The sequence below is a fragment of the Rhipicephalus sanguineus genome, chromosome 2, assembly GCF_013339695.2.
Source record: "Rhipicephalus sanguineus isolate Rsan-2018 chromosome 2, BIME_Rsan_1.4, whole genome shotgun sequence".
NCBI lineage: Eukaryota > Metazoa > Arthropoda > Arachnida > Ixodida > Ixodidae > Rhipicephalus > Rhipicephalus sanguineus.
Window position 1 is genome coordinate 90602002 of NC_051177.1, and position 12866 is coordinate 90614867.

At 43.5% G+C, this 12866-nt stretch overlaps 1 protein-coding gene across 3 annotated transcripts in view; it reads right to left on the minus strand.

The window, feature by feature from the left end:
• The window catches only part of LOC119383356 (uncharacterized), a 46914-nt gene extending 35084 nt beyond the window's left edge, over positions 1 to 11830 (minus strand). For 2 of the 3 annotated variants that reach the window (XM_049412484.1, XM_049412483.1), the window contains exon 1: positions 11749 to 11824. In XM_049412484.1, the coding sequence (XP_049268441.1) occupies positions 11749 to 11775 (27 nt within the window). In that variant the 5' untranslated portion in view covers positions 11776 to 11824. Of the gene's footprint in view, positions 1 to 11748 lie in introns of all 3 variants that reach the window. The other variant, XR_007415118.1, reaches the window with a different exon arrangement.
• Between the last annotated feature and the right edge of the window lie 1036 nt (positions 11831 to 12866).

Below are 12866 nucleotides of genomic sequence, written 5' to 3' on the forward strand. Positions count from 1 at the left end.
GCTGCCGTGTCTCAACCAGCCCGCCCAACCAATCCCACCAGGCCCTCTGCCCGATCAGCGTCCACTAGGAACCAGACTACGACCTAGACCGCCCCAACCAGCAACGCAAAGCGCTACGCGGACCAGTCCCCGAAAGACTCGGAGACAGAAAACAAAGTGACGAACTGACTAGGTGAGCCTTTTGCCAGAAAGGCGAATACTTCCCATGCATTCTTAAAGTTGAGAAAAACCGTGGAAAAGCGCATTCGAAACGAACTGCATGCTTCAACCCTCAGTGCATATTTAGCGGCTCGTGTTGCACCTAGGGGACTTTGTATTTCTGTAAAAGCAGCCACAAGCCATATGTCCGCTAAAAATATCGCTCAATGGCATGAAATCCTTAACAAAGCCTCTTTAGATCTTACCCGTACTGTTCAGAACCATTACCAGCATGCTGTAAAAGACTCTCTAAACACGGAACGACAACTGTACGCGAGTGCTGACCTCAGTGTGCATGAAATTGCCGAATTAGAAAGGTATAAAGTGAAAAAGCTAAGTGAAATTTACGACAAGAAGTGTAAAAAGTTGCTCCGTGACGGCGTGGACCGCTCGTTGTTCCCAAAACAGGTAATAACGGCGGTCCCGACAAACCCGCTTCCTGAGCTAGATAATAGCACGCCGCCGTCCACCAACGTAGTGAACCTTTCGCATGTAAATCTAAACAGGGACGAACTCCGCGTCTTGTCACGGGGCCTCACTTTTTGTCCTGCAACTGGTGGATATGACGATTTTCAATTGGCTAAGGATTTAGAGAATTTTTCACGTAACATGCGCCTACGAGAATATTTCCATGACCGTCCGTCCACTAGCGACATGCAGCCAGTTGTGTTTACCAATAACCGTTGGACCCCTCCGGCCCAACGTGATAAATATCTAGACATGTATATTGAAGCAGTCCAACGCGACGTGCTTAAAGCCTACGAAAAGCAAAAACCGTTTAAATCAAACATTTCATTTGAGGAAAGGAAAGCTATTTCATCACTGGCTAATCGCAGTGATATCGTGATAAAGCCAGCCGACAAAGGTGGTGCCGTTGTTATTATGAATAAAACGGATTATATAAGCGAAGCCCATAGACAGCTTAACAATCCGATTTTTTATAAGCACTTAGACTATGATCCCACTGAAGAGTTTAAAGCAGTTGTCCAAGATACCGTCAACGATCTCGTAAAAGATAATCAATTAGGCGACAAGGCAGTACGCTCCCTCGTCCCGCTCAGTCCCGTCCCTGGCAGGTTCTACTTGCTGCCCAAAATACATAAAGAAAACTGTCCTGGACGCCCCATTGTTTCGGGCATTGGCACTGTCACGGAGCAACTTTCCCGCTACGTTGATGTAATAATCAGTAGCCTTCCATGTAAATTCTCGTCCTATCTTAAAGACACAAATCATTTTTTGTTGGACATTGATGAACTCGTGATACCAGACAATTCCGTGCTCGTGACATTAGATGTGGTTTCACTGTATACCAATATACCCCATAGCGATGGCATCAAGGCAGTAATTCAAGCGTACGAAGAACTGTCTGATGAAAAGCCCATTGGAAGTGATACATTAGCTACCTTATTGAAATTAATCTTACAGCTTAATAATTTTGAATTTGATGGCTCCCACTACCTTCAAGTAAGTGGAACATCAATGGGCACTCGCATTGGACCTAATTACGCTAGCCTTTTCATGTCTGTTCTGGAAAATGACTTTTTAAGAAATCGCGCGTTAAAGCCTCTTTATTATAAGCGATTTATAGATGACATCTTTTTGATCTGGCCCCATGGTGAAAATGAACTTTTATCTTTTATAGCTGATTTCAACACTGTTCACCAATCTATTTCGTTTTCGCATGATTACTCTCGTTCTACCGTTAACTTTCTGGACGTCACAGTTTGCATCTCTGACAACAAACTAACCACTAGGCTTTACAGGAAACCTACAGACAGGCACCGTTATCTTCACTTTAAAAGTTCGCATGTAAAACATTGGAAAACCAGTATACCGTACAGTCAGGCGCTCCGCTTTAAGAGAATTTGCTCTGAGCAGTCAGACTTTTATGCAAACTGCGTACAACTCCGTGAATCTTTGATTCAGCAGCAATACCCACCCCGCATTGTTGAGGATGCCGTCAGAAGAGCCGATGCGCTGAATCGCAAGGATTTGTTCAGCGCTAAAAAGCAACCATCCGTTCAGGCACAAAGTAATTTAGTTCTAACACACTCAGCATCGGTGCCAAACGTTTCCTCAATACTCAAAAAACATTTCAACATACTAGCGCAGAGTGCCCATCTTAAAGTAATCTTTCCATTGCCACCTCGGGTAGTCTTCAGACGGTCTCGCAATCTGCATGACATCCTAACTTCATCTAAAACAAGGGTTCCCGATAATGTCGGTTGCCAACCTTGCAAAAAACCACGATGCAAGGTTTGCGCGCATATGACGACGTCACACATTGCTAAAAGCACTGCTTCTGATTTCTTCTATAAAATTAAAGGAAATTTTACGTGTGACACTTACAATTGCATCTATTTGCTCGAATGTTCCGTCTGCAAATTACAGTACATTGGACAAACCGAAACGCCCTTCAGATATCGGTTCAACAACCACAAGTGTCATGCTGCCACCATTCCTAACCTTCCGCTATCAAAACACGTGCACATTCCGGGCCACTCATTTGATAATATTACAGCTACAATCCTTCAATCCGGTTTCCGTTCCCACCACGAAAGAGAGCTTCGAGAATCGTATTTAATCTATAAGTTTAAAGCCGTCACTTGTGGTATGAATGAAAGCGCTGGCAAACTTTCATTTTTACCCATTTAGTTTCCTAAACATTCTTGACTACCCCCGCTATTATTGCCGCTATGCTTTCACGCAGATAGATTAGTTCCCTGTTTGAGCTTTGTCGGATCATGACAAGATGTTACACCCGCGTTTATGTTCATCGATAATTTGCTCGCAGTTGTACCTATGACGTGCTATTGATGTTTGTGCCGGTGACTCACGCGTTATGTGGCTTCATCATGTTTTACTCATTGTTAATCATTTTTTACTCTTTTATTCGTTTTGTCTTGCGCAAGTACGCACGCGTGTATTCTCGTTTTTTCTTGTCCTATCACGCGCACCGTTTCCCCACGTGCTTTTAACAACCGCTTGTCAGCCAATAACAGCGCTATGATACGTTACTGCGCATTTTATATTGCGGTACCGTCGCATGTTCGCATCACTCCGACGAAGGCCGGTCCCGCGGCCGAAACGTCAGTCCTTTACTGAACAATTTTTCCTACGTGCTTGATTTTTTTCAACTTTTACTTCCGGGTCCTTTGTTAGCATTTTATTGTTTTTATATATATATATATATATATATATATATATATATATATATATATATATATATGTGTGTGTGTCGTGTTCCTGCCAAAAAATTTTGTTCGAAAAATACTACAGCTATATAATAATATAGCTCTATAAACCGCTTATAGTAAGGCGGTCCGGCCGTCATTGGAAAGGCGGTTAGTACGCGCCGATATGCTTAAATTTGTATCTTCGCCGTTCTCGCTGCAAAGACCTTTGAGAATTTCGAATTTTATATTGCATTGTAAATGAAACAATTAGCCGCGTTATTATACGTATGCAGACAATCACTGCCTTCGTTCGTTGTGTGTGCTAATGCTTAGAAAACTGGAATAATAAACAGCAATAATAAACAGGAATAGAGGAGGCACAACTGTGGAGTTGTGCTAGATTAGGTACCTACCTTCATTCCGACATTAATCGAACAATCGCAGCGCCAGAATTCTCTCCAGCGATATTTGGGGGAGAATCTTCTCTTCGCGGCTTATACACTCCGCCTTGCCATATTTTCTCGATCTTTCCTCTATGTATTTGCTCTTTCCTTGCTTTTTCTTTATTTCGCTAGGTTTCTCGCTAATTTTAACTGCGGAACAGTTTAAGGGACCACCTTGTCGTCACCTCATGTCTCGCGTCTGCGTCACGAACGTCCAGCGTTTGACATACATAAGCCGAGCCCGCTACACGTTTAGAACGACAGCGCTTGCTTGCACTTGAACGCCAGCTTCGCCGAAGGGCTCATTCAACTGTCCGAGCCAGCAAAGCGACAGCGAAACGCCAGCCTCGGGAGTTAGCCAAGCTTTGCGCGACTTAGTGCAGACATTAACATTTTTTTCAAGGGATAAAAATGTTCCCTAGTATCCAAACGCTCGTATCAGCTGATGTTAAACATAAAATTCACGAACATGTTCTTCCCTTTACTAACGCCATCATTACATGTCATATAAGCTACATTTACCCCGCAAAGTCATAGAAGTATCGGAGTTGTGACAACTTTAATTATAATAGGGCGTTTTCCACATATGTGGGCGAGCCTATGCCTTCAAGGCTATGCGTTAAGCAGATGACAGATTGGACCCGTTCTCTCTCTCTCTATATATATATATATACACCTCTTCTAACTACTTCAGTCTCTTGTCTAGTTCCATCTCGAGCAAAAACTTGTTCAGGGCTTTCAGAATACTGCGCTGATGACGAGGTAGACACAGTCTCATGTCTCGCGTCGGCGTCACGCAGGTCTTACGTTTGATACACGTAAGCCAAGCAGGCTGCATGTTCGGAAGGCCAGCGCCGGAAAAGAACAAATAAACACAAGAAATGAACGCAAAAGAACAAAAAAAAAGAGTAAACAAACGCATGATAAAGACAAAGGAAACACAGGCCAATCAATGCTCCACAGTTTGGACAGCTTTCACTTGGAATGATATTTGGCTTAGGTCTTTCTTCTTTTTTTTTTTTGCAGTTCCCTGTATACGCACAATTTCTCGGAAGATGTCCTTCAACCCGAGAAATGGTTGCTACATGTTTTCTTTTTCCTTTTTCACTTAAAATGCGCACTACATGCATGCAGCTCTCGGATACGCACATGCACGCAGCTGGCAGTGCCTATTGTTCAAGCGGGAGCCCAACTTTGCTTGACGAGAAGATGGTGTCCTCTAACCCACATGTGTTGCTTGCACGTACATATTTGAAATGTGAAAGGTAATAGGGTGGGATATTGCCAATTTGGACCGGTTGCTGGGCGAATCGGTTGACGTCCATGGGATCCGCGTTAGCGCAAACAAGAAACTAACGCTTGAAAAAAATTGTAGCAAGCACAAGATCGGGTTGTAGCAAGCACAAGACCGACGTTTTTGCTTCCTGCTCCTTTGTTCTCAGGTCCGTGTTTTTTCGTTTCTGCTTCTGCCAGCTCCCTCAGAAACGACACGGGAGACCCTAATACGGTCCCCCGAAGAAAAAACTACGAAAGGCAATCATTGCCTGGGCGGAAGAGGCCGCCGCAGACAAGCGGGCATCTACAAATCCCTGGCATTTCTTTTGAATAAAATTGTTTACTGGAGTGCACACCTTTCTAAACTGTTGATGTGTCTCACCCCCTCACCAGAACAGGGACTGGACACCCTGGTGCAATAGCAGGCCACCCCTTACATATGATATAAGCCACTGCATCTTGGCCTCGAGGCTACAGCAGCTGCGAAGCACCATTCCATGGCGACAGTCAGGTTCATAACGCAGCGAAACAGCCTGTGTAGGACGGGCGGTTGTAAATCATTGGGAGAGGCCTTTGTCCTGCGGTGGCCATGACAAGCTGCTGCTGATGATGATAACTCCTTGTTCGCGCTAACAAGGATCTCTTATTACTGATCACCAGGCAAAAGGGGCCGAGCCCCGTCCTGGGAATTGGAATAATAAACCTAACCCTAAAGATCTGAGCGAGGGTCCCATCCGTATACGCTTTATTAACCCCCCCCCCCCCTTATTCTCCTATCTAACTTAAAGCACTGACGACTGCAATTACGCAAGGGCTATCTGGCCGCTTCTTTTGAGGCCACAACCGTTCTGCCCGACGTCTTTCTCTCTCATCCATCACTGCAGTGACATTCTTCCTGCATGTTGTATAATGCAATTGTGTATATCAGTGGCCTTCACCGAGCCGGTTGCGAAGGGACGAATTCGATTTTCAGCGATTGTATGGGCGGGCCAGTTGGTACACACACTGAGCGTGAAAAACAGCGAGTCAAGACGGGACAACGAAAAGAAGCACACATACACAGCGCTAACTGATAAGTGAATTTATTATCGCTCGACAAGCAATAAATAGACAAACATATGTGGCGTCACAAAAACAGCAAAGCAAAAACAGCAAGCAAACAGGGCTGGGCAACCTCCCCCCCCCCCCCCTGTGATAGGCTGGTATGCGGACAGCATGAGACGTGAACTTCGGGAAGACTTCGAAATTCATAAAATAGATCAAGAATGCATCAATTCTCTCTTTGTTGCCCTTTCACGGGAAGAAGTCCCGTTTCCTCTGGTCCTGAGAGCGAGTGTGCTGGTGACGAATCTGTCTAGTGGGGACGTTTCGCTTTGCTGTTTCTGCGACGTCACACGTGTTTTCCTATTTATTGCTTGTCAAGCGATAATAGGTTCACTTGTTGTCAGCGCTGCATACGTGTGATTCTTTTTGTTGTCCCGTCTTGGCGCGCTGTTTTCCACGCTCGATTTTCCTTTCCGTATCTCGCGGTCGGGGTTGAGATATGCTTGGACGCTGCAGAACAAGTATGATTTCTACGTAAAAGTATACCCCATACCCCCTCCATCACGAATATATATATATATATATATATATATATATATATATATATATATATATATATATATATATATTTGTTACATTACTTAACTGCACTGGCGCCATATGTGTGTTTTTTGTGAGCGTCATCAGCGTATCAAGCAGGGCTGGGCAAAGATACTTTGAAATTGTATCGCGATACGATACAAGATACTCAGACAAAAAGTATTGGAGATACAGATACAAGATACTGCCGCAATAATTGTATCCGATACGATACTTGGCAATTGTATCTTAAAATACTTCGATACATTCTCATATTTGTCATTATAGATCCATATAATGTAGCAGCAAACGCCTATGCACGAAAATGTCTGCTCGAAAATTTCTTAACTGTGACCTATTTGGTTTCACTTGAATGAAATATCTGTTATTATCTCAAAAGTTTTGCCCTTCTTGATCAAAGTGAATTAGTTTTCTTCCAAAACAACTTCGTGGGGCTTGTTTTAGCTTCTTCACAGGACAACTCTATATACACTTCGCTGACAGCGGTTCTTGCTTGTCAATTTTGCATTTGATGGTAGTCGCTGCTCAGCTTGCCGACCAGCTAGCGGGTTGCCATATAATCACAATAACGTCAATAGGAAGCCTTCGCACGACGGCGCAAATACCGGTGTGGACTTTTACCTTGTTCGTAAAAGAAGGTTTGCACAATACCGTATATCCGAACAGGCGTACAGCAGCAACAGCGCTGGTAGTGTCTTTTTTTTTTTTTTTTTGGAGGGGGAGAGGAGGGGGGAACGCATTGTGTATACGGGGTTTGAGACCATTCGCTAGCGGCCCGGTCGGCACACATGACAGTCTCCATCCCATTTGTTTTTATTTTCTAAATAAGTATGTTCGTGAGCTACAGACATGACTGGTCTCAGGCATTTCTTTCGTGGGGAACATGTGGTCACCATGTGCTGAAGCATAACCGTGGAACAAAAAATCTACATTTCAATCCGCGTCCGGATTTCACTCGTTGTGTACGTCGGTATCGATGTTTCTCGAATCCTGACTCCAAATCCCCTTCAGAAATGACCTATATATGAGATATGGGATCCTTTCAAATGGCAACGTCATTTTGTTTAAACTCTCTCCGACCCCACCATCTTCACTGTTTAATTGTGAACAGTAGCGCAAAAAATTCACACAGACGACGACAGAGAAAGACGGGACACAGCGCTAACTAACAACTGGGAGTTGTTAGTTAGCGCTGTGTCCCGTCTTTCTCTGTCGTCGTCTGTGTGAATTTTTTGCGCTACTGTTCACAATTATGCAATACCAACTAGCCCACCAGTCTGTCCTTCTAATCTTCACTGTCCCGGCCCTTGGAGCTAAATTTCGCTACTGCGGCCCGCCGGCTATGAGCTGAGTTTGAGACCCCTGGTGTATACGTAGATGACGTAAAACTGCAATAAATTTCCATGATTGTACTTAGTCGCTGGCGTAAGGGACTCTTTGTTGATATGCTGACTAACCTGCAATCTTTTAGCAATTTTTCTGCAACTAGAGAACATGATCAACACAGAAATGTCTCAGACGTATTGTATAGTTGCACAAAGCGTCGCAGGACACTGCCGCTATTCGCACTATTGCCGCTTATAGCTCCATTTCGTCCTCTCTAACCTTCCTTCCCACTCCCCTCTTCCCCAGTGCAGGGTAGCCTACCGGGCTCAGCCCTGGTTAACCTCCCCGCCTTTCTTTCATTCTTATTCTCTCTCTTACTACGTGGTGATTAGTAATAGGAAAAATATTTAAGACTGCCTAAAACAGGAAAAGAAATATAAGTAAAATAAAGAGGTGGTTTTGTATCAAACATTCACATTGAATGAGTACAGAAACACAATACAGACGGCGCCCTTAAAAGCTATTAGCATGAGGTATCGTCAACTTACCTGTTGAGACAGTAGAAAATTCAGTGCCTACGGAAAATTGCCTGAAACGGCTCGTTGGGACGCTCATGAGTAAAACGGAGCATTCAGTAAAACGTTTCTCGAATCCCCTTCCTAACATCTTTAAGATGGCTCCTAATGATTTCCATTATTATAATGCAAACTCAATTTCGCTATTTTCTTCAGCGGTAAGCAGAATATTTTGTACTCTATACTCAAGGCACGCCCACATAATAATATATTTGTTTTCAATATCGCCTTGGCAACGTCTAAATGTGTAAAGAGTAGTAGAAATAAAGCACACAGAACAATAAACCAGAAATCTTATTTTGGGAGCGCGTTACAAAACATATTGCAGTGACCAGACCAGAAAAACAGTGCAGAGACCTATAGGTAATGTATGTGATGCAAAATGACAGCTTGGAAAGCACTTGTGCTAATAAACAAATTATGATTTCATAAATTCTTTGAATAAATATAGATGGAAGTGAAAAATACGGTACTCCAAAATATTTTCTGCTAGGTAAACGCTTGCTCTATATTAGATCTAGCATCAGTACCAGTTGTGCTAAAGTTGTTAGAATCTTATTTGCATATAAGTTAATTCACTGCACGCAAGTCAAACTTACATCCACGAGATCCTTCAAATCGCTGATATGTAAAATCCATGCGACGCAAAGCAACCCCATTTTTGCACGCATCACATTTCGTTACGGAGCAAGACGCAAGAGAATCTTCAATAACGACACTGCAACAACATCAGAATTTGCGCGATAGACGCCGCACGCAGTGGAGTACGCGGCGCATGTACAGTGGCTGAGAGCAAGTGTCGCGGCATTGGCGCTACTAAAAAGAAAAGAAATCGAGAAAAAATTGGGGGGCGCTTAAGCTTCGCCTTTAGGAGTTGAACGCGATAGCAATATCCTGCCCCTATATAGTGCGCACTTCGAGCACTACGAGTGTTTAACAGAATGCCCGCAATAAGGTGTGTGCCTTATGTAATGGGTAGCATGCTTTAAACCAGGAGCAATTATGCGCGAGAACCTTTTTCGAAGCTGCGATGCACCCACTACGTGGTCTTAAGAGAATACGCGCAGTAATGTGTGTGCCTTTTGTAATGGGTGGCTGTCTTTAAACCACCAAGTCGTTATGATATTGACGTGGTGTGACGCCCGATGGCAATGTACGCTTGCACCACGCAATATTACTGCCATATTACATCTCGTACTATGACACCTGTATACAGGACACGCATTTTTGGGAAGCATCAAAGTTACTTTCAGTGCAGCACCAAGCAGAGGCGTGGCTGTGTGGTAGAACACCTGCTTGCCACGCAGACGGGCTGGGTTCGATTCTCACTCGGACCCAACATTTTTATTATTTATTTTATTTGCAGCTTTTTCGATTTTTCGGTCAAGCACAAGATGATTTTTCGCTCACAACCAACGGTGCCGGCGCCGACGCCGACGGCGGAATTTCTGCGATACGAGCTCTTTAACGCTATCGCGTTAACAAAAGGTACGTGGGCTGGGCGTAGATGTCCGCGTGCTTGTCTTCCTCATTTTCTACCCTCACTGGATGACTCTGGCGTAAAAATAAAATAACACCACTGCCCTTAGACTTATTCAGATGGCTTAGTGACACCAGTGCCAGCTTGAGAGGCGGAGCTTGGCCAGCGATTATTGTTTCGCGCAGTTGTGTTGCGATAGGAGTATCTTGTATCTTAAGATACACGATACATTATCGAATGTATCGGAAATACAGATACAGATACTCGTCTTTCGAGACGTATCGCGATACAAATACAAGATACCCATAGAGTATCTAAAATAGTATCCGAGATACATGTATCTTCGATACTGCCCAGCACTGGACTATCAAGTGCATCAGCGATTATTTTTCGCGGGCCATGCGCATTTTTCTTTCATTACCATATGTATATATCTTCTGTTGTTAACGCATCCTCGGTCCGCTTAGTATGCGGGCATATGTTAACTCCACTTTACTATATATATATATATATATATATATATATATATATATATATATATATATATATATATATATATATATATATATATATATATATATATATATATATATATGTTTTCAGAATGTGAATTGAATGAACGGGAAAGACCTCGAAGTGATCAGAATGACCAAAAAAAAAAATCCGTAGTCTTCCGTATACGGGCGTCGCTTACAATCCACAGTGCAGACTTGGGATGCTAGACCACACAGTTTAATTAACATAAAGAGCTTCGTGTTCTGTAGAAATCTTTACGGCATCCATCATGAACAGTAGATGCTTTGGTTAAATACAAAATTCTTCAGTTGTCGTAATCGAGGGCTCCAGATCAGTCGCAAGTATCTACAGTGAAACAACGTGGTTGCTTACGCCCTTGCTAAATTGCGAGCGTTACGGTGCGTGACCATTAAGGCGATGTGACCTGCATTACGAAGTATTTCGAAGGTCCTATAGGGACATCGGCAGAAATGCGTCTGACCGTATATATATACGATGAAAAATCGTTTTTTTTTTTTTACGCGAACATAAGCCTAAGGATATATATAGTACAAACGTTTCTTCCTTCTTTTTTTAATTTTTATTTATTTATTTATTTATTTATTTATTTATTTATTTATTTATTTATTTATTTATTTGCATTTCGCTTTCAGTGAAATATGGTCGCTGTGGCCGAACTTGACCACTCGACCAAGGAATGAAAGATGGGGGAGGGGGGGGAGGCCGCTGCGGTGAAATTTCGTCCTCCATAATGGAGAACCTTACGCACATGCATGTATGCCGGGAATCGAACCCACGACCTCGTACTTGTCAGCTAAAAAGATAGCCACCATGGTGGGATATGTTAAAGGGCTATAGGCTCGTTTCTTTCGGCACATTAACAACTGATCGATTTATTTAATCGCTAGTCGTAGGCCCCTAATCATACTGAATCTTCGCTTCCGCTAGACATCTCTCTGCAATACTGTAGTATGCATTTTTCAAAAACCTATCTCTGTCTTTTATGATTTCTATAGAACATGCAGTATACAGTGCCCGCTCCTTTCTAAATGATTTTTTTTTGTTATTGCTGCTACTAACCACCAAAAGACAACGTTGCAAAGTCTAATACTTACTGTACTTATCGAGACAGAGGAGCACATTCCGGAAGGTGTAATGCAAGAAAGCACAGTGGACAAGCTGAAACGACACACAGTTGCAAAGGGCTGTATGAGGAACGTGCTTGGCGGTTTGTCTGTGACTAGGATTGTAAAGAATAGCTGTCTCACGTGGTAAATGAATATGATGAATGCGGATGCGACCACCGCATTCGTAGTCATCTCTGAAACGAGTGAGTGCGATATTTTAGGGCAAAAAGTTATGCTCACAGAACAACTAATCTTCCACGTTCGAATGAGTGCCTCACCTTGGTGCCTTCGGGTTCTTCGGTGCCAACACTAACGGTGATATAATGCGAGGCACTGCGTTTGGGTGCGGCAGGATATATGCGACCTCGCAGGATTCACACAGGACGCCACGCGTAATCTTTTTCTTCTTTTTCTCCACGACGCCACGTGCGCAAGCGCATGTTTTCTTGCTCCTAAAATCTTTCCTCTTGCCCATTACGGGAGGACGGCCCCGAAATCGGAAGTTCAGTCTCACAAAGGTGAGACGAATCGAATCCACGTCCTCGAGGCTCGAGCGGCTCGAGGACGTGTGTCCGATTCCCGGTGGCGGCGTGAATGTGATGTTCGCTGGTTTTGTCTTTCTCAAATATGGCGCCTTTTCACCTCGTAAAATGTCGGGTCGACATTTATGGAGTTTGAACGCTTTAATATGGTGTGTTAATTTTCTACTTTGGACACACGTGGATGTGGGTTCGATTTGGGGACGTGTTGCGATCGCGCCAAATACTGCCAAATGAGTCAGCGATGTGTTTTGCTGTTATTGTGTCTCTTGCTTAATTCGACCCACCAAATAATTCGACCAATTTCGTCGGTCTTTTCAAGGTTGTATTAACGGACGTCGATTGTGAAAGTGTCAGCATTTTACTTCTGAGAGCGCGCTAGCCTGTTCGAGCATTCGTTCTAATCAAATGTGAATATGTGAGCGATCTGTCACCCCCCAAAAAAAATCACAGCATATCCACGGAGTGAATGATGATGAGTGGGCGAAGCTGCGGAGGTTCATCGGTAAACCGTGAATCTTCCGTGAATTCTGCCCAGTACATCATCACCGACGTGAGATCGGGCGC